The sequence below is a fragment of the Agelaius tricolor genome, unplaced genomic scaffold (genome assembly GCF_023055355.1).
Source record: "Agelaius tricolor isolate 1412-34295 unplaced genomic scaffold, bAgeTri1.0.p SCAF_12, whole genome shotgun sequence".
NCBI lineage: Eukaryota > Metazoa > Chordata > Aves > Passeriformes > Icteridae > Agelaius > Agelaius tricolor.
The window spans coordinates 2,268,426-2,296,276 of NW_027269272.1; the positions used below are offsets into that span (position 1 = coordinate 2,268,426).

A 27,851-nucleotide genomic window follows, 5' to 3' on the forward strand; every position below is an offset into this window, starting at 1 on the left:
TGAGGGCACCTGGAGAGGGCAGTGACAATGGCTCCAGAGGCAGCACCCACAGCTAATTGGGAGGGTGTGTGTCTTTAGATTCCTGTCTAGTACCTAAGTGCCTGCAGATACTAAAATGAGAGAGATCCACACAGACAGACAGACTGCTGTCATGTCCTCTCCCTCCAGAGGAAAATACTGCAAGCCAACACCTGCCTGTTCCACACACTCCCTGCTCTGTTCATTTAACACAGGTATTTCCAGCTGGTACAATTTTCAATCCTTTGAAAACTAGATTCAATTGACTTTTAACCACCAGGTAAATATGGGAGACATATATCTACTTTCCTGCATTATTTCTATTCTATTCAGAACACCTATGGGTTTTTATCCCTGAAGGGTTGTGATTGAAACATAATAAGGGATAGAAATACTGAAAAGTAATATGTGAAATACATAAGGATGTATTCAAGACTGCATGCTTCTCATCCAGCTTGACTTGAATCTATCCAAACAAATTCCAATGTTATTACAAAATTCCCTCCCCAGCAGTGGTGTGTGTGGGGCTGCTGTACCAAGGTGTTTAAAGCAAGAAGGCAGCTGGTGGCAGGGTGATGATCCAGGGAGCACAGTCAGCTCAGGGAAAGGGATATTAAGCTCCTGGGTTTGCAGGGGGAATTGGGCTGACTGGAACTTAGCTCTAAAATGGTTTCAGCCATGCAATCTCACATACAGGCTGCCAGGGACAGCTGACTGGGCAAGAAAACATGAGGCACTTCAGCAGAGGGGACACTTCCCTTGGGAAGGAAGGGCAGGTCCCAGCACCCTTCAAGGTCACCCAGCTGTGGGCAGGGCTGGGCAGCTGTGCCAGAGGCTACAGGGGCAAAAGGCAGCCAGCCCAGGAGCTGCTGCAGGACCAGTCCCTGAAGGTCAAGAGCTTATCTCGGCCTGGAGCCTCAGCTGGCTCACAGGAAGGGGTGTCTGCAGCACTGCAGGGTTCCCACCTGGCCCTTCAGTCCTCCTTGCCCTGCTCCTGAGCACAGCCAGTCCTGCAGAGGCTCCCTGGGGCTTTTGGCACCCTGTGGATTGTTACTGAGCCTGTTGATTGCTGCAGCACCACAGACCTCCAGCGCAGGCACTGACAGCTCATTTTTGGAAAGCCTCACCAGTGGTTTGCCATGACAGGAAAGAAAACCAAGGAAAAGCCCAGGCTGCTCCAGCAGCTGCTGTTGGTACCTGGCTGTGGTGAGCTGCAGCCCTGCACTCTCCCACATCCCCCCCTGCTGCTGACACCAGCACCTGGGGGACCTGCTGCTCCCTGCTGCCACATGGAAACTCTGCAGGACACAAACCCACACATCTCTGCCAGCAAACCTGCACAGCTCTGTGCCATTCACATATTCTTTGAACAGGGAGAGACATAATTCTCTCTCCCAGGATTTTCTTGGGAAGCTGAAAGTCTGTGAGAAAGCTCAGACAAAGAAGAGAAACAATTCTGATCTTCACTTGCTGCATCTGTTGTTTGGCACATGTAGAATGTGTTATGGACATTGTCTACCAAAAGGGATTTCTTAACTGGACTCTGGTGATGCTGTTTTAATTGATTGACCAATTAGGTGAAAGCTGTGTTGTGATTGTCTGTAAGGATCACAGGTTTTTCTTTAGTACAGTAATAGTGTAGTATAATACAGTATAGCTTAATAAAGCATTTGTTCAGCCTTCTGAAATCATGGAGTCAGAGCACATTATTCCCCACTCAGGGAGCTCATTGCCACAATACAGCTCCAAAGCCAGAGCTGGGATAACAGCCAGGACAAGGAAATAAATGTGGGATATGAGGGTATTGCCACTCAACACTGCTGTAGAACAACATTCTCATAACATCTACTTACAAACACTAACCCTGACTTCTCAGCATCAAGAGGAAACCAATTCAGATAAATGATGGATACTTTTACAGAAGTGAAATCCTTTAAAAGAAATAACATGTTATTTATGGTTGTGTGTACTTGATGCTGATGCTCTCAAAAAAGATCAGCCACTGAAAGGATGGAGATGTCCCACCAAGCACATGGGACCAGAGTTCACTGCTCTTGAGATGCTTTAGCACAGTGGTTTCACAGGTGGGAGAAGAAGATTTTATCTTTGTTTAATTCAGTAAGATCAATTTTATTTCTACTTCACCAGAAAAGCAACTGAAAGCTGAAAGACAGAAGTTAAATATGTCCTTTCAAGCTGTGGAAAACAGTGGGTATGAAAAATGGCTGCAATCTTAAAGGACATGAGGACCATACTGTCTTTGTTATGTTATTGACTTGTTGGAAATGCAAAACATGTTTAGATAAACATTATTTTCCATATGTCCTATCAGCACATTCACTTAACCATTAAAAACATTTCTAAAAATCTATTTTTAGGACTTTTTAATTGGAATTTGGTTTCCAGACTGACCCACCATGTGTTTAAAAATTACTCATGTGGTAAATAGAAAAACTGCCATGTACCTTATACTAACAGAAAAGTTTAAAAAAATAAGACTGAAATAGATTGTGAAACACAGTATTGGCTAAATAAAAATGTACTGATAGCTGACTTCAACTTTCATTGGTGAAATGAAATACAGGATTTAGTGAAAAAGCTTCTAAAGAAAATCATTGTATTTTGTTTCAAACTCAAATGAGAATCAGCTTTAAAGACATCTACTGAGAAAAGGAAATGCAAACAGCTATTAAAATCGATTATTTGAGTAAGTGTTTCTTCCTTATGCAGCTGGTCTTGCTTCACATCAATCTCCACTACCTTAGGAAAACTTAAAATTTAGAAACAAGAACCAACGAAGACCCAGCAAAGGAAAGATTGTCATAATAACTCATTTTCTGACTGATGAGCAAAATTCATCTCAAATCACTTCCTCTCGCTGCCTTTGGGAATGGAACATTACGTGTGTGCTCTCCTGACAGGCACAGGCTGCTGCCAGGGCTGCAAGGGGACTTGGAGGGCTCTGGGCACTCCTTGGCATGCCCAGGGATGCAGGAATGCAGCACAGACCGGGCAGTGCCCTGCCTGCCCCCATCCCAGGGCACTCTGCAGCAGAACTGACCCAGGGGGGCTGAGCAGGGAGAGCAGCACGGGACAAACCCAGCCAGGGTCACAGCCACCACTGTTTGTCACCCTGCCTCGCCCTCAGGGCTTTCTGCTGGTGTTTATCAAGGGTCACCTCTCAGTCCTTGCCATTCCTTCCATCCCAGCTTTGCTCCCCCAGTCCTGCAGTGTCCCAGCTCACTTCCACCACGTCTTTCCCAGGGGGGTGCACAGCAGCTGCTCTCAGCAGGGAGGAGCTCAGGGCAGCAGGGAGGGAGGATTCAGGGCAGCAGGGAGGGAGGGTCTCAGGGCAGCAGGGAGGGAGCATTCAGGGCAGCAGGGAGGGAGCATTCAGGGCAGCAGGGAGAGAGGGTCTCTGGGCAGCAGGGAGGGAGCATTCAGGGCAGCAGGGAGGGAGGGTCTCTGGGCAGCAGGGAGGGAGCATTCAGGGCAGCAGGGAGGGAGGGTCTCTGGGCAGCAGGGAGGGAGCATTCAGGGCAGCAGGGAGGGAGGGAGGGTCTCAGGGCAGCAGGGAGGGAGCATTCAGGGCAGCAGGGAGGGAGGGTCTCAGGGCAGCAGGGAGGGAGCATTCAGGGCAGCAGGGAGAGAGGGTCTCTGGGCAGCAGGGAGGGAGCATTCAGGGCAGCAGGGAGGGAGGGTCTCTGGGCAGCAGGGAGGGAGCATTCAGGGCAGCAGGGAGGGAGGGAGGGTCTCTGGGCAGCAGGGAGGGAGCATTCAGGGCAGCAGGGAGAGAGGGTCTCTGGGCAGCAGGGAGGGAGGGTCTCTGGGCAGCAGGGAGGGAGGGTCTCTGGGCAGCAGCTGGCAGGCAGTGACTCCACCAGCACGAGGCCCTCTCCTGTTTGCATGATGCTCAGAGCTGGAGCAAATGCTGGTTTTGGGCAGCTGCCAATCTCACAGCCAACGAACAGGATCCTAAACAGGACTGGGAGATGTGTTCTCTCTCACTCTGGCATGCAGCATCCCTGGGGGAACTCCTTCTTCAAGTGCCCTGCACTGGGGATTTTGTGGCTGCTGCCATTTTGGTGGCTGCTACTTCATGCCAGCAATGAAAAACCCACTTCATTGTGCAACTTAGATGAAAACCTGCAATTTGTGCTGAAAGAACAGCTACAGGAACACAGAACCTGCACATGAACACAGAGGTGCTGCCCTGACCCCCCTCCCCAGGCATGGCCCGTGTAACCCCTCACTGTGTCAGGGCAGGCTGCCAGCCTGCACATCCATCCTGCCCTGCCAGAGCCACACCAAGCCCAGCCTGGGTCCCAGCCCAGATGGCAGCACTGCCACTGCTCTCTCTGTCAGGCCAGGCCAGTGCAGCAAGCACCAATCAGAAGTTTTAGGACTTGGTGTCAGAGCCTGCAGTCGGTCAGGGTGACTTTGCCTTGAAAGCTTGGATGGCAGTAAAGGTGAAAAATGGTTCTGCCATTTTCTCCTCCTCTGCCCTCAAACTATTTATGCCCAGCAGGTCTCAGAGGGGCTGCTCCCACACGTGGCTCCTGTTCCTATCCCTGGGCTGCCTGAGGCTGTGGCTTCCTCTGAGATTGGGGCAGCTGAAGGCTGGGGAAGAAACACCCTGTGGGCACAGTGGAGAAGGAGCAGGGATTAAAGAAATCTCATGAAATGCACGCCTGTAGTTCACTCAGGCAGGCTCTCCCCCACTTAAAGACAGCCAGGAGCTCTGGCAAACAGCATCAGCCCTTCTCTGCAGTGCCCAGTAATGCTGCCTCTGCACAGGGACAGGATACAGAGGAGACACTGAACTGGAAGTGTCCCAGAAGCTGAAACCAGGAGGGGTTTAGTAGAAATCTGTAGTTTTCCTGGGATTTGCAAATAAATAAATAAATAAAATCTATTTTTTTCTGAAGTCTAAAGCTAGCTAATTGATTTCTAGGTGTTCATTTCAACAGGCCTCCTCAGTCTTCCTCACCAGTGCCCCATATGAAATTCCAACTCAAAAAGATACTTTTAAAGACTGCTGCTACCAGCTGACAGGAAAGTTGAACTTCAGTTTCTGATCTTCTTCTGATGTCATAAGTACAGAACAACATGAAAAATTACTAGAACCAAGGCACCAGCTGTGGTTGTGTCAAGCATTTCACATCTATTTGACACAAGTGTAAATCCACAACTAAAATGGTGGTAAAGAAGACAGAGAAAATGAGCCAGTTTTGGTCCTCATAATAAAATCAGCTCTCAAGAAGGCTGTGCTGAGGTTTTCTGACTCAGTTCAGGCAACAGCAACACACTGGGTTAACTGCAATGCCAGGGAGGGCTCCCGTGAGAGAGGAATGGTTGGGACCCTCCTAGAAAACCCCCCATCCTGAAGGAATGGATGTTCCCCACATCCTGTTTGATAAGTGATGCCCAAGAGAAGGGAAATTCAGAAAGGGGGAACCAGAATCAAAATCCAGTGGGCCAGAAGCCTACATGAAGGTGGGGGAAAAATCTGCTGCATGTTGGTATCTCAGGTCCTTCCCTTTGGCTGATATCATGCCTGCAGTTTCCCTGCCAGCCTGTTTTACCCACCAGCCTCAGCTACAGGCAGGATCATGCCCATTGAGCTGGAAATCTCTGCCATTCAGAGGATTTATGAAAAGTATTTTGCTTTTGTCCCCCTGAAATTACATCATTCTCCTCTTTTATCTGTCTTAAGTGCCAGGAGAGTGTGATGTTAATGAGATGTACAAAGGCTTTTGGGTAGCTGAACAGTTTTATAGTCCCACATTGATAAATTAAAGCATTTGTCACTGTTACCACATTAATGTTTCTTCCTGAGATCAAAGCCTGGATTTGCTGCATTAAGTGGGACCGTCCTCTGCTCCATGTCACCACATGTACCTTCTGAGGAGATGAATTGTGGTTCTGCATTTCTACATCCACAGTTTAATCACATCCTGATTCTCACACCTGCTGATTCCCATCTCCACATGAGGTATGCAAGCCTTTTTTTTTTATTATGGATTTTCTCCTTGCTACCTGTGTGGAAAGCCTGACTATCTTGTTTCAGGACAATCACTTGCTTATGGCTCTGAAGGGCTGTTTCTGCAGTAAAGAATACAATTTCCTTCCTTCTTCTGGAACCCTGGGTTCAGTCATATTAATTTACATTTATATAGCACCTTTCATCCCTGAAGATCCCAGTGCACTCTACAAACTCCCCCTCTCTGTACACCGAAGCTGTACAAATAGAAAGGCTACATAAACAGCCACAGGATCCCTGTGCCTGTATTCCCAGCACACTTGTGGCCATCCAGCTCTGCACACATTCCCATCAAGGAGGAAAACATGGCAGTGTGATTTAGAGGCACGTCAGGAAGCACAAGGGATCTGGGCAAGCAGCAGAGTGGCTGCACAGCCTGGCTGAGTGACATCTCTGCTGCAGGGGCTAAAATGAGGCAAAAGCTGATTTGTTGTGAGTTACATCTCAGTGTTTTAGTGTTGTTGGAAGTGCCTGTAGAAGTCCAGGTTTGTTGCTCCCTCCCACTGATGGGTAACCCTTGAGTGTGGTATTCACATGCCCTCTGAACAGAGAGAAGCTGTGAGACAAGCAGAGAAGAAGGAAAACACAATTCTTATCTCGCTTGCTGTGCCTGTGTTGTGCTAAAGTAGAATGTAATATGGAGATTGTTCACCCAAAGTGAGGATGTTTTGTTCCCTTGGCCTATCAGGGCCAGGTGTGTGTGTGTGTGTCAGACTGTCACGGGACAGTCACCAGAGAATCAGAGACGAGTGCAGGGTGAGCAGTTGTGAGCAAGAGTGAGTGCATGGCAGAGTCAGTTTAGATACAATGTACATAGTACAGTATAATAAGGTAATTCATTGGCCTTCTATGATGGAGTCAGATGCATCATTCTCTCTCCCCTTTGTTGGAGTCACCTTTGGTTTACAATACTCGAGTAGTTATTTGTTTAAAACTGGAAAGCATCTGCTTGCTTTGCAATGAAAACAAGGGAAACAACCCCCCCTCCCAACAGCAGTGGCTGGGTGGCTGCAGCCAAGGTGAGGCTGGAGGAGGGGGAGCACCAGCGTACCTGGGACACCTTTCTGACCACGTCGCTGCCCACCAGGAAGCCCTGTGCGTAGGAGCGCGCCGCGATGAAGGCTCGCGTGGCCTTCAGCTTCAGCTCCCTGGGCACCTCCCCGAAGGGCTTGTGCTGCTCGGCGTGTTTGACCATGCAGTCCAGGTACTCGTCTGTGATGTGGTACTGGGGGTTCAGCAGCTTGAAGAGCCTCTCCAGCAGCCGTGTCCAGAACTCGTTGAGGGCCTCCTCCAGGTTGATGTTGGAGCTGCGGTAGTAGCGGCGCAGCTCGCTGTACAAGTCCTTGAACACCTTCACATTCTGAGTGTACAATTCTCCATACAGGCTTGGAAAGGCATCATAAAGGGCCTTCTCTGACTTGTTCAACAAATCCTGGAAATAACCTGAAAGATGAGAAAGGAGAGGTGATGCATCAGCCAGACAAGCTGGAATCCAGCAGGCTGTGTTACTGGGCAGCACAACTGGATACCCTGAGAACAGAGAAGGGCCCTAACAGAGCTTCTCCTCCAACCAGCATTACCCACACTCAGGTCTGAGCCTTAGCCATGAAGACAGAAGGAGGAAGCCCCCCTTGCCCCTTCATGCCGGAGAACCCTGGTCTGGGCCTCTCTGGCAGCCTCACCTGGAAGCAAAGCTGGGTCTCTTTTCTGAATCCTCAAGGTGTCTCAGTGTCATTCCTAAGTTTTCCTCGCAGCTGGCATTGCTTACACAAACCCAAAGCTGCCACACGTTATTTCCAAAGCCCTGGTGAGATGAAGCAGGGCTGCCAGCACATGCCAACCCTGCCCAGGGACATCCCTGGTGGTGGCAGCCAGGCTGGCTCTGGGCACAGCCAGAGCCCAGGTCCATGTCAGGAACAGGCACATCTTCCTGGGCACTCCGAGGCAGGGAGTTTTTAACTCAAGGGCTTTTTAACCAAGGCCAACATTAGCTGGGCTTCTCATCCCATTTGCTTACTTGGGTGTGCATCCTGCTTTTGTTCCAGCATGAATAACAGAGTGCTTTTACACCCCTGGTTCAGTGGTCTCAGATGTGACAGAAATGTGACTCTTGCTACACACAGCAGGGTAAGAATGACAGGATCTGACTTCTCCCTTACCAGCATCTTTAGGTATTTCCATCATCTCAACTGCCAGCTACCTTCAGGCTGAGACTGCACAGTAGGGAACTCATAGCAGGACTGGCCTGATCCAATTAATAGATTTACATAAGCAACTTTAATCATCATTGAAGTCAGTCAGAGGAAAAATAATTTAAATAATAATTTTAATTTCCATTACACTTGTACTTTTAGGGTCTTTTTGAAGCAAACCTGATTAAACTATTCTTTAAATCCAAACAACTACTATTTTTTTTTGGTGATGTGTGATAAGCTCTAGTTGGAAGGAAACTGTTATTCAATTAAAATCAAACAGCATGTATTTAGGTACATAAATTAACTTCACGGTGCTAGACATATAAGAAAAGAAAGAGAAGCTCCTGAAAAATGCATACTGCATATACAAAGCTTTATTAAACAAAGTGTTTTTTGAGGGAATGGCACTGACTGCAATTAAAGATCTCTAAAACTGTAGAACTAGTAAAGCTCAGAGCCATAAATCTTACTTATATTCACTGACTGAGAAGGGCCATACAAGCTTTCCTATATTAATAACCTCTCACTGATTTCTCAGATTTGAATGAAGCTAAAACTTCACAGGTGAATTGACCAAGTGAAAAGAACCCTCTGCATCTGCTCCACAGGTTGCTAACACTGAAAATTCCTGTGCTATTTTAATAAAGCAACACTGAACATTAATAGCCTGGCCTTCTCCAGCCCCTATAATGTGCTGCTTAATAGATTAAAATTTGATCAAAGAGATTTTTGTTTTTAAAAGACTGTGAGCAAACTAGGTGTTAGCTGGTTTAATTACTTATGCAGAAGGAGAAAGTAAAAATCTGTTATCTGGAATGTTGAATAAAAACTGGTTTTCAAATGTACTTTGGGAAGAAATTTATTCTTATTCAACATGACTGGGTGGGAAGTTTGTATCTCCAATCATTTTCACTGGGATCCCTCCATCTCTCAAATGACTGATCATGCACCTTCCCCACTAAAACTGGATTTCTCCCTACAGACACCAGGTATCAGGGCATCAAAGTCACCTATGACCTTGCAATGGGGGGGTTCTCAATAGGGAAAAAGGACAAAAGCTGATCCCATCAGATCAATAAAAAGAGATGCTGCACTCACCTGCAACAGAAACAAAACACAAAGTTTCTCTGATGCTGAGGAGGAATCTAAAAGTTCTTCCCTACCTTAATGTATCACTCCAAACACTGCTGGTTGCCCATTCACAAGTTAATTAAACTGAGCTCCAACTCCCTTCCTTGTACAATCAGTGTTCTCTTCTGTGTGACAAGAGACACGAACTGAACAATTTGCTCAGCAATCGAGGTAAGACATGCAGCTTTGCACTCACCATCAGCAGGAAGAAAACACCAACAAACACAGCCCAATTTGTCAATTCAAGGCAAAATTACTTTCTTTGTTTTGCTACAAGAGAAACAAGATCTGTATCTTCCTGTCAAAAAATTGGAGACTGCTCTCAAAAAAGTCAGAGCTAATTAAGGGCTGATGAACTGTTACTTCTCACCCAAGTGAGGGAACACTGATTACAGCCAATTCATCTGTGGCTGGTTCTAGCAAAGTTCTTCTAGATTTCACACACTGAGGGAAAAAAAAGTCTACAGTAGCCAGGGAAAATTAATTAGCAATTAAGTCTACACGTGTTTGTGATGAATGGCTGACCTGGCAGGAAATTTAAATGCCCATTTTGCAGTATCAGAAGGTAGCACAAAGTGAAGTTTGTCAAGAGGGATGCAACATCCCTGCTCCTTAGTACAGTGTCAGCTGGGATCTCCCAGGAACACTGCATCTTCTCCTGAACACCCTGCCTGCTAATGTCCAACCTTGTAAGAGTTTAGGCATGTGTCACAGATTAAGGATGTGCAGGGCCTTGGGATAAGACAACCTGCTGAGGCACAGTTCAGGCTCCTGCCATTCTACCTTGATTTCAGGTACAGGGAATGATTTATGTGAGGGGGAGCAGCCCATTATCTGCAGCCATGGAGGGTGGGGGACCCTCAGGTAAGGGGGTGCTCCAAGTCCCCACTGCTGCTACCAGGAGTTACCAGGAACAGGGCCAGCAGGTCCCTTGGGATCCTTTGGATATCCCTCTGCATCTATCAGCTCCCACTTGGTGACCACTGCAGGATCTGCCCTGGCTCCCAGAGCACCACTGGAGTGTTCAGCTCAGGCAGGGCATGAGCCCATGGAGCAGCATCACCCAGGTCACAGCTGGATACGGCCCTGAGCCCCTGAGCTCTGCTGCCACCACGTTCTCTGTGCCAGCAGCAGGCCCAAGCCATGAGCTGCACTCAGGCACTGCAGCACAGGGCTCTGTCACCTTGTGAATGGCAGGGATGGAAGGAAAGGGCTCAGCTGCACTCAGGCACTGCAGCACGGGGCTCTGTCACCTTGTGAATGGCAGGGATGGAAGGAAAGGGCTCAGCTGCACTCAGACACTGCAACACAGGGCTCTGTCACCTTGTGAGTGGCAGGGATGGAAGGAAAGGGCTCAGCTGCACTCAGGCACTGCAGCACAGGGCTCTGTCACCTTGTGAATGGCAGGGAAAGGGCTCAGCTGCACTCAGGCACTGCAGCACGGGGCTCTGTCACCTTGTGAGTGGCAGGGATGGAAGGGCTCAGCTGCACTCAGACACTGCAGCACAGGGCTCTGTCACCTTGTGAGTGGCAGGGATGGAAGGGCTCAGCTGCACTCAGACACTGCAGCACAGGGCTCTGTCACCTTGTGAGTGGCAGGGATGGAAGGGCTCAGCTGCACTCAGACACTGCAGCACAGGGCTCTGTCACCTTGTGAGTGGCAGGGATGGAAGGAAAGGGCTCAGCTGCACTCAGACACTGCAGCACAGGGCTCTGTCACCTTGTGAATGGCAGGGAAAGGGCTCAGCTGCACTCAGACACTGCAGCACAGGCCTCTGTCACCTTGTGAGTGGTAGGGATGGAAGGAAAGGGCTCAGCTGCACTCAGACACTGCAGCACAGGGCTCTGTCACCTTGTGAGTGGCAGGGAAAGGGCTCAGCTGCACTCAGGCACTGCAGCACAGGGCTCTGTCACCTTGTGAGTGGCAGGGAAAGGGCTCAGCTGCACTCAGACACTGCAGCACAGGGCTCTGTCACCTTGTGAGTGGCAGGGATGGAAGGAAAGGGCTCAGCTGCACTCAGGCACTGCAGCACAGGGCTCTGTCACCTTGTGAGTGGCAGGGAAAGGGCTCAGCTGCACTCAGACACTGCAGCACAGGGCTCTGTCACCTTGTGAGTGGCAGGGATGGAAGGAAAGGGCTCAGCTGCACTCAGACACTGCAGCACAGGGCTCTGTCACCTTGTGAGTGGCAGGGATGCAGGGAAAGGGCTCCCAAGGAGCCCGTGCTGTAGCTATAAAACCCTTCTGTCTCCAAGAGGCACCACTGCCCTCCCATCCCTGGGGGCAGCAGCACAGCTGAGGTGGTTCTGCAGAGGGTCCTTCCCTCTGAAAGGATGAATTTGCTTCCACTCCGAGTCACAAGAAAGCAGCTACAGATTCTGTGGGCCTGTGCTGAAAAACTCATGGCTGTCCTTGGCTTCTTGGAGCCCCAGGAATTTGACAGTACCAGCCAGAGACACCTCCCTGCAAGTCACCTGCTAAATCCATGACTGGCTTTCCCCTCCTTCAAAAAGTTTCCTTCAGCAGCCACTGACAGGTGAGTCCTTCCTCAGCACTGCCAGCTGAGGGACACAACAGTGCCAAGCCCAGCAGGTGCCTTTCAACAAGAGTACTTCAGACCAGTCAAACTCAATTTTCCCTGGGCCAATGCAAGGCACGGCTCCTCAACCAAGGCTGCTCCTACATGAAACATCACCTTTCACATCCTTTTGCTGCAAAGTATTCAAAAGAAAAATAAAATGAAATGGAAGTCTGTTTTATTACTATTGTTATTGCTTCTCCCTTCCAGGCTCAGAAACAAGACAACTGGCTTTGCTCAAAGGAAATTTGTCTTTTGGCAGAGGCCAGGTCTCAAGAACTCTGCCTCAAATGCAAAGATGCCAGAAAGTTATGAGTAAAGAAATGAAAGGTTTCTACAACCAAAACAATTCTGGCACCTTGGTTTTCTCTAGCTGTTGTAGTGACAAAAACTTACTTCTCAGAGAATTAAGTTTTCAACCAGAATCTATAACCTTGGCATTCAAGAGAGATTGCAAATCCCCACCCATTTCCCTGCTTCGCAGCTTCCCAGTGTTCGCAGCTCATATTTTCACAGTTTCCACATTTTCACAACTCTGGATTCAAATTGGGAAGCTGTGAACAGCACGGCAGGGAGCGGCAGTTCCTCTCTGAAGAGAGAAAGTTTTGAGTTTCTCCTTCCTCAGCCCCCCAGCACTCTATCCAAGCTCTCTGCTACCATTTGATCACTCAACATCTGGAACACTCTGGGGTTTCTCCAACTAACCCAACGATGGAATGGGAATGGATACAGGAGGGAAAGAGATCACTGAAGGAAGACCCTAATGCTCTTTAGGCAGGCAGCAGAGCTGGCTTCCTTCAAGCCCCATCAAATTTGAGAGGCATGCTAGAAGAAATATGAGAAATGGAGCAAGGTGACTGAATTACTTTCAATCTCAATATTGTTAAAATTTTAAGCAGAAAGCTATAGTACAAAATATCTTACAACTGGGAAGAGTTGAGACTGCAGGAACACCAATGGTGTTCTTCTGAAAATGCTGCAAAACTTTTGCAGCAATGGGTAAAATGAAAACCCTCCTGCTGCTCAGACAGCTTCGCCTGGTGAGCTCTGTTTGTGGTCTGAGGGCCTTGCCGTGAACTGCCAGGACAGATGGAGGTGGGGCAACACCATGAGGAGGAGGAAGTATCAGATCTTCAGTCTGGAGGATCAATTTCTCAGGTTTGAGCAAGCACTTGAGCCTGTGGTGGAATTCAAGCAGGGCCAGAGCCACAGAGCTCGGGAGGAAGGCTGGGCAAACACTCTGTGAACAAACTGTGGTGTGTCAGGACTGGACTGAAACAGGAGAGGAAATGCAGCTGCTTCTGTGTTGTCCTGAACCCCAGCCAAAGCAGGGAAAGAAAGAGATGGAGGTGTCTGCTACAGCAGAGCTCCTGCTCAGTGCCAGCCCTGCTGGTCTGAGGAAGAGCCCCTGAGCTGAGCTCCCATTTAATACCCTGCTGCACTTCCCAACACCAATTTGCTTCTCCAGGTGGTTCTAATGCTGTTTTTCAGTTAACCTGCTATTAGGAGGAATAATTCAGCAACAGGTTTAAGCCATTAAAATCCAAATCTAATGCATTCATGCCTATTTTATTCACTTCAGCAAGTATAATGACACTTTATTTATAAAATTGTTATTACTAATTTAAGCACTACCCGTGGCTGTGCTGAAGAGCTGCTATCAATCCAAGAGGAGTGATTGACTCTGGTTCACACCTTGGCTGTGTCCTTCCACAGGAAATAACCCCAGTGAGACTGAGTGACTTAGCTCCACGTGCAGACAGCCCTGGATGCAGCAATGCTGGTGCCATTTTTCTCTCTCCTCACAGCTTCACACTCCTGTAAAACTGCTGCTCTGGGGCTGTTTCCTCAGTCCTGAGCCCTCTTGGAGAACACAGTCCCTCTCTGCTGTCTTCTGGATCATTCCCATTGTACATCCCTCCCAACACCCCTGCTTGGTGGCTGTGACCAGAGAGGCATCAGGATAAACCAAGACTCAGACTGAAAAAAAAGGCCCAAAAAAATGGAGATAAAATCAGCTTTTCTCTAGAAGCCAAAGGATGAGTGGTGTGAATGAGTGTGCTGGGATGCAAGAATTATGATGCCTCCAGGTAATACAACTTCAAAACTTTTAGGATTTGCTCCACAGAGCCACTTGACTGATATTTCCTCTGCACAGTGTGTCCTGGGAGTGTGTGCCTGTACTGGGTGGGAACACAGAACTGAAGAGGTGTTGTGGGTTAATGAGACAAAAAGTGCCAGCTCTGCCATGCAAGATCAATTTTGTACTCTCCTAAAGCTGCTCAGTGCCCAGCACAAAAGCACTTCAAGATTTTGACCTCAATCCTGCTGGAAGGTCAGTCCAGGGTACCTCCTCTGATAGGAGGATTTCTTTTCTCAATTTCTGGTCAAAGTTCTTTCTTTATCCACTTGGTCTTTGCCAATATGGTGCTGTAATTCAATTGTTGGGTTTTTTTCCCTGGAGTTCACTCTTTGAGACGTTTACTCTCCAAGTCTCACACATTCTCAGCATCCATGCTGCCTTCCTACACAAATGAAGGTACTTTCCCCTCTTTACACCTGACAGGCTCTCCAGTCCTCTGGATCACTCCACTAGCTCTATTCTTCACCTCTTCTGCTTGGCATTAACTCTTCCTAGGTGTGGGTGGTCAGAAGCACAAAGAACAACTCCTTTCCTTCACTGGCAATAACACTGTGAATACTGCAAGGACTGCACTTGCCTTTTTTAGGAACACATCACATTAGCATTTCACAGACTTTCTGCCACCAACTGGTACATCCCTAATTCTCCCCCTTGCTATTTCCAACCAATTAATCCCTAGCTGTATGCCTAACTCTGAAATATTGAATTTCATCCTATTTCTATTGTTTTGGTTGTCATGGTTATCCACTATCCTCTTCAATAGTGACAACTTTTCCCAGCACTATGCCACCAATTAATCTCATGACTGCATTTCCTATCATTTGTGCCAGTTTTTAATGGGACTGTTAACTAGGATGGGGTCTAGGCCTGTCTTGAGAACCACAACTGGGACCTCCCTCCAGGCCAGCAGCTCATCTTTCAACACAGTGTATTGCTGCCTCCCCCTTAGCTAGTTCACCTGATAATTCCTTTACTAATTTCCATCTTCTTCAGCTTAATTAACTACTCAAGGCACAGATGCAAATGTCTTTGAAGTCTCCTGAGATGGATTAGTTGATAGAACAGACACACTACGAGCAACAGTGAAAGCAGGCTTTGGATATAGGATTTGACAGAATCTCTACAATCTCTTACTCAAGCTGACTTTGGGTAAGAGCAACAGCTGGCCTTCCATAAACTGGTTTAGACTGGGACATACAGCAGACAGCTTGCTTCTTGTGCTAGGGAAAAGTAGAGCTTTTTGAGACAACAAAAACCTCTTCCTGCAAAGGAGAGATGCTGCTGCATGGAAATGCTGCTTGGAGCAGGGCTCTGCTGGTGAGGAGAGGAGTTCTGCCCGGGAGGAAGCACCTCCAGTCACTCCAAAGAATCTGCACTTTTCCTGCCAGGACCTGGATAACATTTTCATTTCATGGTGTTCAATGGCAGAGAGATGTAATAATGTGCAGCTATTTCTTCTTCTGCATATTGCCTTTCCTCTGTTTGTACAGTGCTCCAAGACAGGTTGCCTTTATCTCAGTGAAGCAGGACTGGAGGCAGCTATCACAGTAAGGGAGTGGAGGATGTTCCCTGGCAGGGAAGCTCCCCAGAGGAAAGAGCTGGCCTTTACTCCAGGAACAGTGGGAAGCTGGATATTCTGCTTGTCCTCCTGAGAAGCACTAGGGCCCAATAGGGTGTCACCCAAGGGAACAGCAACAAGCCTGGGTGTCCCAAGCACAGCCACAGAGACCCTCTCCAGCCCCAGCAGCAGCTCTCTCCAAAACATGGCTTGTGAAGAAACCACTTCAGCCTTTGATAATCCCAATGCACTCAGTATTTCCATCCTCATGACTCTTGGAAACAGTTCTGTGCAAACCTTAAGAGACCTCTGAAGTCAAGTTCAACAAATCTTCAGAGACAAGAGATACTTGGGGCTGGGGGTAAAGAACACAAAATCATCTGTAGGACAGGCAGGACACAGAAGCAAAGCCTGTGATAGACTGCAGCACTAATGGGAGTCCAGTGATGCCCTGTGAAGGCTGACCTAGAGCAGAGACCAGACAGAGCTAAAGAATAAAGCAGGGATTTATTAAAAGGCCTCAATGGATCCACCTTGGGCAGCACAAGAGCCCAGCCAGGGCTACACCCAAGATGAACCAAAATGGGCACAAAATGGACATGAGGTCAAGGGGTCTCTCACTTTGATCAGTTCTGCTCCATTTGCATCTTGCAGTTCATTGTCCAATTCCAGCTTTAGCCTATGCAATCCCATCCCTCTTGTTTTTCTCTCTTCAGTTCACCATTGTTTGTGCTCTTGGCCCTGAGATTTGGATCATTTGTCTCCCTGCTCAGTGCACAGAGCTCACCAGCCCCTAATATGAAGCTCAGAAGTAGACAATAAAGCAGCACAGAATGTGAAAAAGATTAAAACCTGAGGCATCATTTCCCCCCTCTTGGAGCATCTGAGCCTGCTCCAGCATTCCCTCCTGCCTGGCAGTGTAAGGGTGAGGAGGGAGCTGGAGCGAGCAGCCTGCACCTGCCTGGAGAGGAATTCAGGCACCACACAGCCCCTGGGATATCAAATGCCACAACACATTCTGCCAGCTGCTTGGTAGGTCCTTGATAGCTCAGGCCTGGAATTTCCTTGTTGGGAACTTGGGAACAGTGTGGGGTGAGGGCACTGCTGCTCCAGAGGGTGGGGTGAGGAGCAGAGGCTGGCATTGAGGTGTGCTCATTTTGTGTGGCTCTGAGCAGGTCAGCAGGGCTGCACTGCTGCTCCTGGGCACAAGAACAGAGGGTGAGAACCAAAGGCAAGCTGCACCCAGGCTAGACTGTTCCCAGGGGGTTTTCAACCATCTAATTCCCAGCCTGCTCCCTCTCCAGCCTGCCTGGCAGAGAATGAAGAGCTGTGCTGCTGTGAGGAAATCTCCTCACAGACTGGAAGCCCTTGTATAGGGGATTTGCTCTGTTTGCATCCAGGGTGGGATAAGCAAATACAAGAGATGTGCATCTGAAGATTATTTTACCCACGTGTTTTCCTGGGATCTGAGCTGGCAAGGGATTTTAATCATGGCACCTTCTAAATATACCTATGCTACAACCAGAGACTTGCAGCAAATGATGAACTGCAAATATTGCCCCAGCAGGCCCTTATCAAACAGATTTCAGAGCAACCTCTCTGTTAGATAAGGACTGGGGAGATGTGTGGGTGGGATTCATAACCTGGGAGTCAAGTCTGACCTGGCAGCTCAGTCCTCACTTGAGGAAGGGCAGGCACCTCCCTCTTTAACATGAGCTGAGCTCTTCTTTACAGCCACTCCTCTCCCTCTGGACTGTAGTAGGAGTTGGGATAACTGAGCCAGAGCAAGCTGAACTTTTGGATAAATGAAATTTTGTGAGATAAATTTAGCTCTCATTTTTTTCCTCCAAGAAAGCCTGCATTTAAAGGCAAAGCAATAAGCACCACAGCTATCACTGACAGGAACATAAAGGCAGTAAAATTAATTGCTAATACTGCCTGTTCCTTTCCAGGTTTACTCAGTAAGACCTGAAGGGCTCCATTTCTCCAAGGGCAAAATAAACTCAGATGTTTAACAATACTGAGGGTTGCTGGCAGTTTTAAAAGGTGTGATATACACCCTGGATTACAGCACACACCTCTAGAGCAAAGGTATTTTTCACTCCCTTATTCCAGCTGAGCACTGGAGCTGGTGAGGAGCTGCAGAGACATGGCAGGAATGAGACAAACAGTGGATCTGCTTGGGATGTGCCCATGAAGGTTTTCACTTTCCCAGGAGCACCATCCCAGGCAGCCTCACTGAGGCTGAGTTTGACTTTCTGGGAAATGGGGCTGTGTGTTCTATCCCCATCTGTCAGAGCTGGGGCAGTTCTCTGCTGTCCATGGGCAGTTTTTTCTTTATCTCTCCCCCAGCCACTCCTCCCTGCAGGAGATCTCTGCTGTCCATGGCCACTGAGTGTCCCTGCAAGGCTGATCCAATCCCAGCATCCCATGGGGAGATGCTGCATTGCCCAGGGCAGGAGCCAAGCATTCCTACCTGGATCCAATGTGAGCCTGGCACAGCCCAGCAGCCTTTGCCCAGTGCATTGCCAGAGGAGCAGCTTCTGCTGCCCTGCATTGCCAGAGGGAGCCCAGGCCCATCTCCAGCAGCCCTGGAGCTGCAGAGGAAAACTCCCCCCTTGTGCAGGATCCCTGCTCCAGCAGAGCCACAGCTGGCACTGCAGGAGGGCTGAGCCCCCATGGGATGGGGCTGTGCCACCCCCTGACACACAGGGGGCAGGGCATGCTCTGACTCTGGCAGTGGGGTTTTGTATTACTGCATTTTTTTTAAATTTTATTTTCTTCCCTAATAAAGAACTGTTATTCCTGCTCCCGTATCTTTGCCCCTTCATTTCAAAATCATAACAATTTGGAGGGAGGGGGTTTACATTTTCCATTTTCCATTTCAGGGGAGGCTCCTGCCTTCCTTAGCAAACACCTGTCTGTTCAAACCAGGACATGCCCCTTTCAGCAAGCTCCAGAGAGCTGCACCTTAACCTGCACAACACCTCAGGGTGCTGCCCTTGCTCCCATCCACACTCTTGAGGCTGAAAATAATGAAGCCTTTATACATTTCAATATGTATAAACTTATTTAAACTTCTTCCTTCCTTATAAAACATACCATGAACCAATCTGTCACTCAGTCAGGCTCTTTGCAGTATTATTTTCATTGAGAAAAATATCAGTGAATTATTACTTCTTTAGAATTAGGTGTATTTGTCTCTGCAAAAAAAGCAGAGGAAACAACCCCATGATTTGTTTCTGTATTCACAGAGGAGCTTGAGCATCCCCATTACATGGTTTTACAGATCAAAACTCCTTGTTTGAGTTTTGCATAAGCTGTGGCAGTGAGACAGAGCTGGCTTTTTATCTTCTTCATTAGTGCTGCCCTCTGCTCTGAATGGCCTCTAGACAAACTATTTATTGTTGGGTTAATTAGATCATTTGGATCTATGCTTGCCACTGCATTTTTGCAGTCTAGAGTATCTAAGACACATGGTCCTTGAATCTCTAAAAATCTTGAGTACGTGACATGTGGGCTTTCCCAAAGGAAAAAAGGAGGATAGGAATTACTGGCTGTGGGGATAATATTCCAGACAGGCTAAGTTCCCCTGTTATTATTGCAGGAGTTTATCTAAGTCTGTATAAAGCCCTTAATCTCTAGTGTTCTCTCCTTCAGTGCCTTCAGAAAATAACTTGCCTCATTGTAAAAATATTTTGCTCCCATGGAACCAGTATGAAAAGGAGAAATAGGTAGAGATGGCTGCAGACAGCTGATGTTGGGATGCAGCCTGAAGAATGCAGCACAGGTGTACCTCTGACAGCTGGGGTGGACAGAATGTACAGACAGTAACAGGCACATCTATTCCTGGAATCTTAAATTTGTCCCAAGGGCTATTTTAATAGAGATGAAATATGGATATCTTATATACAGCTCCTCTAAAATAATAGTAATTAATATTATTTATATTCATTAGTAGTAATTAATAGAAATATATACTATTGACATATTAATATAATATAGCAATATATTATTATATTTATTAATGATAATAATATTTATATTTATTATAAATAATTAATCACAGCACACTTTTAGAAATTTGGAACAGTCAGAAAGATGTGGGTAACAAAGCACCCCCTCAATGCAGGGGGGTTTTCCTAGGGATAACCACATGGTATTTCTTTCCCCAGGTGCCTGCTTCAAAAGAAGCAAATTTTAGCAATTGTTGAGGAAAAGAAATTCATGTTCTCTGGCAGATATTACAATAATAAATTCAGCAGCAAGTTTTAGTTTCTGCCCCATCTGATGGCATCTGCTCTGTTAAACACCTCTAACTTCACCTTATCCAAAGATAAAAATCTAAAGACAGATTTTCAAAAGACCCTAGCACCATTTAACTATTTCTGTTTTAAAATACAAAGCCACTTAAAAAGCAATCCTAAAGGGAGATTTAAGCTCAGCTTACCCAACCTTTTCGTTCAAGGTGTTTGTTGGTTTTTTGAAAGGTTGCTAGGCCTATAGTGGCTGTAACCAGACTGGGATAAAACCACTGGATTTTCTGAGTTGGGAGCTTTGCTGAAACCCCCAGGCAGTGCTGGCTGCAGCCAAGGAGAGGTGGTTGAGCACTCAGGGAGTGCTGGATCACAGGAAAGCACCTAAGTGGAAACACTTCTTTCTACATGGATGGATGCAGACGGGGCAGCAGAGCAGCCCTAGCTCAGTGTCTGTCCCTTGAGCTGGTGCTGCAAGCCTCAGCAAGAGATCACTTCAAAAGCAGAAGGAGTTAAACACTGAGATAGCACAACCTACATCACCTAAGCTGCAGCTGTACATCTACTGAATTACTGCTGGCTGATTTTGATTCATTTCATTGAGGTAGAAAAAAATACTTTGTCCAGTACCTTTTACTATTATGTCTGAATATATTTTCTAACTGTCATAAACATATTTTCTTTAGTTTGTGGACTATACAGATTACATATTACTGGCATGATTTATTACTTGTGTATAACTCCCATCATGACTGTGACCAGCATGGAAAATCTGCCACAACATCTATTTGCTTTGGGATATTGGCAGTCACCTCCACACTGCCAATGGACATTTAAAACTCATCTGAACCTCCTCTGGAGGAAATACAGAAAACTTTGAAGGCTTGGGAAAGAGTCTGCAAAAAGTTGAGAAATGTCTCATCTCCCATCCTCCCTAGTTCCATTCTGAGATGTACATATTACACACATATTTGAAATTTGTATCAATCAAACATAAATAATTTCAAATCTGCAAGCACAATAGAACCTTAAAACCAACGTGCCTGGGTGCCTTGTGCCTCTCAGGACTATCCCTGGACACATCAGTGGCTGAGGACATCTGCACCACCCCTGGCTGACACCCAGCTTATGGAACAGGCATCAAAATGCAACTTAAAGAAAATATTAGCTGGGAACTGGAATGCTTAACTGCACTCTGGCTGAAGCCACACTTGGGAAAAATCAGAGAGGAAATGGCACGTGCTCCTCTTTTTAAAAATTCATTTACAACAACTAAAAAAAGGCTTTGGTTACCCTGAGATGCTGGCATGCTCCTCCTGCCTGAGTTGGGGTTTCTGCTGCTTTTGAAGCATCTCTGGCTCTGGTCCAAATGTGGATGATGGGAGACATGGATACTTGTTAAAAGCATGTGCTTGATTCACTTAACCAACATAAAATTTTCTTTTTTTTTCTGTCAGGCTTTTATCCGAAGTACATTGAACCAGTGAATTGGACATGAGTAACAAACCCTGAGCTCCTTAAAATATCCTCCCATGAATATAGATTAAAATCCTCATTAAACACCTTGATAAATTAATGAATTTCTAGGGATGCACAGAGAGGTTGACAAGCAGCTGTCATCCACCTTTTCCTCTAACCACAAATGTTTGAAGCCAATCAAAATAATCTCAAGATCTGGCAGAAGATTTAGAACAGACAAAAGGAAATACTATTTTAAACAGCCAAGTTATGGAAAACCTGCCTCCTGTTAAAAAATGTCCTGGATGCTGAAGACTAAAATAAATGCAGAAGATGATCAAATCAGAAAAAAAACCCCAAGCCCATTGGGTGGACATGAAACAAAGCCAACAAGACATCCAGGGCAGCAGAGGAGCCACAGAACATTCTTGGGGCAGAGGCACACAGGATACCTTTGGAGCTTTCTCTGTAAGCCAGGGTGTACCTCACTAATTGCCATTACACTAATTGGCCCAGGATACTCTCAAGATCAAGGTAAAAGTCAGAGTGAATTTTGTTCTGTGGGGAAAGAAGATTCAGAGCACAGACCCAGCAAACTCAGCCCAGGGGCACCACTGGGTCCTGCTTGGCCCACCAGGGACTGGGCACCTGCAGCCTCCTACCACCAGCTTGGCCAAGCTCCTCCTTCCAGCACTGCCCCCCTTCCTGATGCAGATACCCTCCTGTGACCTTGCTGGGCCTCAGTGTATCTCCAGAGATCTTCCCTAACCCATAGGCTCAGTGATTAATCAATTAGGACAGTCATTACGTAGCTCCTGTTAATGAAAAGCTGAGTGCTGATGTACAGAGGTGCTCTCTGGACAGGAGCTCCCACTGGGTGAAGCAGATCATGGCATGGCCCAGCTCAGAACAGCTTCTCCAGGTGACACAGATCCAGCTTTTTCTTTACAAACACACCAGTGAGTGAGGCCTGAACATCTCCTCTGCCTGTCAGTGATTCCATGGAAACCTACAGAGTCATCTTATACTACCACTGAAACAACAATTTGAATAAATGCAGCTTAGTGTCAGCCCTGGGCAGAGGCAATAGATAACAAGGCAGCCTGAGCAGTGCCCTCATTAAGGCTCTCTGGTAAGGAGAGCCCATCCTATAAATTGACTTTTCCATGCCTGTTGTGGTGCTGGGTAATTCGACAATTTGCCTTTAATTCCCTTAGGATGCTCCATCTGGGTTCAGATCAATGGCCCACCCAGCTGTTTCAGCTTTCAACTTGCTGACTGTAAAACAGCCATATCAATTCCTGGTGTGCTCAGGAGAAAATCCAAGTGGTGAGGTGATGGATATTCCCCAGAGAATGTCTCTGAGTAAGCCAATCCGTGTCTGGAGGAACCAATTTTGGGTTGTGTGAGCTTTTCAAAAGGACATAAGTACAATTCTGTGTGGTTTAAATAGCAGAAAGCAAACTGAATGACATTTCCCAGTGTTTGGGGGAGCAGAAGAGCACTCCCAGCCCTAAAAACCACGGATGTGGAAGCAGCTGACTGGAGGAGGACAAGACCTTGACTGTCACATGCTGTCACAGTGCCTTTTCCCAAATCCCCATTTACACCCCGGAACTGCTGCACAGAACCAACAATTTACTGAGCTGATTTCCTTCTCTTTTAATTCCCATTTCAGCTACATGCTCTGCAACTTTGTGTTTATGCTGCTCTAATCTCTTTGAGGAGAGAAAGAGTAGCTCAACTGTTGATTAGCAAGTTGAAGGGTAATCTCAGTTCCTTCCAAGCTCCCTGTGTCCCTCTGGCACTCTGCAGGGCCCATGCATTGCCTTCTGCACACAGAAAAGGACAAGAACTACAAGGAAGTGGTGGCATCTGTGTGCCAGTATCAGTGAGGCAATGATCTGTGAGGAGACACTCCCCCACCCCCATTTCACACTGCAGATAACCAAACCTTCAGCCTTCCCAGCTTCTGACACTGCTGCCTTGATCCTTTGCTGTTATCATTCTCCTACACAACCAACAAAGGAGTTGCTCTGCATGATCCATCTGCCCAGGCCTTCCTTCTGCACCACGTGGAAGTTCTGCCACTCATTCAGAGATGTTTTCTTTCACTCACCCATCTCTACTTGCTTACATCACACAAATGGAGGCCTCAAGCTTGTGTCTCCCCTCAATTAATTAAATTAACATGCTACTCTCATGGGACCCTTCATAACAAATGCTTGGGGAAGGAAACCTCTGGCACTTGGGAGCTTGCTCCTGCTCCAGTTCCCTTCATCAGTGTCCTGCAGAGATACAAAGCACTGCTGCTTTGTGGGGCTGGAAACAGGGAAAAGGTTCTTGCAGGTCTTTGCAGCTGCTGAGTTGGTGACAGAGGTGCTGGTGCTCCTTGGTGAGGTTTTTTGTGTGCAGTCTCACATGGCTGGCAGTGTGTAATGTGTCTGTAGCATCTCTGAAACCAGCCCAGATGTGCACGTGGAAGTCTGTGCAAGTGGACTGAACAAGTTAAAAAAAAGGGGGAAAAAAAGAGCAGAGTTTCTTGTCTATGCTAGTCCATCCTCTAGGGTGAGGCTGAACATGCTGGTGGATTCAAAGCAGGACTATCAAAGAGTCTGAATGAGATGGGTATTAACACACTCCTACCAGTCTTGGGAAATGAAGGAGTGCAGGCCAGGGAGGAGAAAGATACCCTGAGCATGCTGTCCTGAGTCATAAAATCACAGAATGGGTTAAAGGGACCCAAAGATCATCTAGCTACAACCCACCTGCCATGGATAGGGATGCCACCCACCAGAGACCAGTCACTCAGGACCCCATCCAGCCTGGCCTTCAACACTTCCAGGGATGGGGCATCCACAGCTTCTCTGGGCAACTGTGCCAGTGTTAGCGTTCAAAACCACATAATCACATCAGCCATTATATGCGGTGCTTTTTATTGAAGAGCTCTGGGAATCGGGGTGATTTCCACCCAAATCTGATTCCGACCATACATTCAAGGTGAACGTGTTTTATACTCTATCATTACATAACTTTCATGATAATTATCAAACTTATATTGTTCTATTGTATACACAGATTTCAGCTAAACATAGCCCCCTTTAAATTTCCAACATAGTTTCTCACGATTCTTCTTATGGTTATATAATAATTACATTTAACTACTAAACAACATCACATCTAACAATTATATCATCATACTGCTTACGCAGGTGCAGTGATCTGAGAAAATACAAGGCCTAATATTTTCAAAGACTATTTTTAACATTTTCCAGGGCTCCATTATCACCAGGGCCTCAGCACCCTCTGAGCCAAGAACTTCTCCATGGGAAAGGCTCAGAGAGCCTTTGTCTCATTGAATCCTAAAAGAACATGCAGGGGCAGCCACTACAAACACACTGAGTTCAGGAACAGCTTCAGTGGGATCCTGCACCCTCTCTGACATGGAAGGCAATTGTGCATGAAATACAAAGCCCTAGAAAAACAGATTTCATTAGTTCTAGTGCTCACAGAACCACTTGGACAATATGTTAAAAATAATAGAAAATATGGTCATAAAATATCAGCAGAATGGTGCTGCACATCCAGAAGTTAAAATGAGTCCTGAACAAGATGCCAAATAGCTGCAACTTATTTATAAGAGATCTACTGAATAAATGACCCTAGTGTACCCATGGAAACTACTGTACCAGTTCATCCTTAACAAATGAGAAAGCAAAAGCTGTTTCCTTAAAGAACTGCCTTAGAATGAACTAATCTGTAACAACATTAAAGCAGAACATTTTCATGTTGATTTTTTTTTTTAATTACACAGCACTACTTTCTCCAGTCTCACAGGCACCCTTCAGGGCAGGACCTGTTATACTCCTCCTGACATTGTTCAGGGGAAAGCACCTGAATGCAAGTGACTGGGAACAGAAGTCACCTGCATCTGCCTGTGAATAGAATGCACAGGTGTGGAGCTTCTCTGCACCTCAGTATGGGGCAATTGGTCTCTGAGAGCTCCTTGACCACAACACCAACACCACAAATCCTGGTGATTCAGCCTGAAGGTGGAAGAGAAAAATGGGGCTTCAATCCTAGGCAGAGCAAGCCATGTCCTTTCTCTCTGCTCCTCTGCCTCTGGATACAAGGGCTGTGGGACAGAAACTAGGATGAGAGCACTTGGAGAACACACGCACACTATCAAAGGTGGAGTGTGCACTTTGGAACTAACTTCAGCTGGGTCACTGAAAGCTTGAACTAAGTCCAATTACTGTTTGAGCCCTTGGCATTTCTATCACTTGGTCTGATCTAACAGCACTCCTGTTTCTAATCCCTTTAAAATAGGCTGTTTAAAGGTTTACTCAGGCTGACACTTGCACCATGATGCTAAAGTACTGTTATTAAAAACAAAACTATTTGGTGTTCATTAGCAGGGTGACAATCAGCTGCAGGACAAGTGTAGCTTGAACCACAGGACTCGTGCTCTGTACTAATTTGATCTGAAGCTCCTCCAAAGCCCAGGCAGTGCTAACAGAGGTGAGACAGTGGCTCCCAAGAGGGCAGAATCTCACACAGATGCCAGGCAAGTGCCCTGCCTGCCTGGGAGTGCCACTTGCACAACCACAGCCACTGGCTTTAGCTTTGTGGAGCTTTTTCCCCAAAATGTTCTTCTTCTTCCTTTTCCCCTCATCTTTTTCCTTTTCCTAGTGAGCCTCTGATGTATCTGAAGGGCTTCTGCAGTCTGGTTTTGAACTGAATTCACTCTATCAGATTTATTTTTGTCTGTCTGTGCCACGTGAGGCTTGAATGGCTTTCTCAAATATCACTGTGGCAGACTTTGGGGACAACAATACTGAGTTTGGTCTTCAACCAGCTGTCTTCTCAAACATAATCCATGTCTTCTTTTCTCTCTCCAGAGCAAGAATAGTTAGTTTATATTTGAACTTTTCCATCTTTGAGAACATGTTTACCACTGCCTCCTTGAAGGACACTGGATGTCATTTATTTGAACTTCCTCTGTTCTGCTCCTGCTGTGAAGAAAAGCCCTTTATGTTGATGTGACACTATAAAAATCCATAATCATAAAGTTAAAAATAACCCCCTTGCTAGAATAAGATCAGCTGAATATATTTAATTTCTTTATATTTGGGTCTGCCTTGTATTTTCACGTTTGACTTTAATTAATTTACTTTTCTTCAGCAATTCAGAGACCTTTCAGTAACCATGTGCCACTGAATATAAAAATCACAAATTTATTGCACAGATAAGAGTGCACACCATCCCAGGGTGTCTCACTTCAAAGTCTTATTCCAACACAAACCTGCTTTTTATTGCCCCAATGTGAGGAAACATCAACCAGCACCATCTGAACTTCCCCCTCGCTGCAGGGGTCAGGGATCAGAGCTCCCTGCACGTTTTCTGACTTCTTCTACAACACCCACTGATCCTGAGGAAGTGTTTAGTAGGTAAGAGGAGGGGATGAAGAACATCCTTTAGCAGTACAATTCTTCATCCAGAGTATTTATTACAATCTTGAGTCATCTGCCACGGTGGGGAGTTTGATTCGCCAATAATTTCACACTACATAAAAATCGAATCTGTGATAATTTAGGTAGGCTATCAAGTACTGCTGATCTCCACCATAAACAAAGCAAAACCAGTAATTGCTTTTACTGAAAAATTATGTGTGTTTTAGGGTTTTAACACTGGGCTATCCCTGGGGAAGGAGAAGAAGATTGGAAAGCGGTGGTTTCAACAAACATGAAATTGCACAAAAAGTAGCAAAAATTAGATGACACTGAATTTCCACACATAAAAGCAAATAAAAATGCTGTAATATTGGCTTCTTCAATTTAATCCAGTCATCTTTGAGATTTCCATTTGTTTTGATATGGAAAATATCAATTCGTCACAATAGTGAGTTTTGCAATTACTTCACTGTGCTACCATTAGTAAGAAAAAGCTATTGATTTAAACAGTGCACACATAAACATGGTTTTCAAACCAAAATTCCTGTTTTTCTTAAAGCTTTTGCTATTAATTATTAGAATTCATCAGCACAACAGCAAATACCCCCAAGCACAGAGAGTTCAATCTCACAGCCCTTGCTGGCAGTGCCCATATGTGAACGCTGCATTTGCTGCCCTATTTTCTGAGAACGAGGAAAAAATAATGATTTTATGGCACCAAAAGCTTTCCCCTCCTGTGGCTCACAAGCTGCATGGCAGCTCCTGGCTGCTTGCAGTCAGAAGTGTTGCAAAATTTAATATTAAGGCTCAGGGACTTGTGCAATTTCAGGAGTTACTTTAGAGATGAGGTCAGGAAGGAATGCAGAGGGCTCCAACTAAACTTACTGGAATCAAAGACCATACATTTTTTTAGAATTTAAAATATGAAACTTCTCTCCCTATACTTCCAGAGGTTTATTCCCTCCTCTTTGCTGTTTCGGAGTCTTATAATTGAGTGCCACTAAATCCTAAAAGAATT

At 46.4% G+C, this 27,851-nt stretch overlaps 1 protein-coding gene across 1 annotated transcript in view; it reads right to left on the reverse strand.

The window, feature by feature from the left end:
• Positions 1-27,851, reverse strand: part of GPC1 (glypican 1) — a 208,207-nt gene that overhangs the window by 22,855 nt on the left and 157,501 nt on the right. Inside the window, exon 3 of the mRNA XM_071437117.1 lies at positions 7,113-7,504. Coding sequence (XP_071293218.1) covers positions 7,113-7,504 — 392 coding nt within the window. The remainder of the gene's footprint in view (positions 1-7,112; positions 7,505-27,851) is intronic.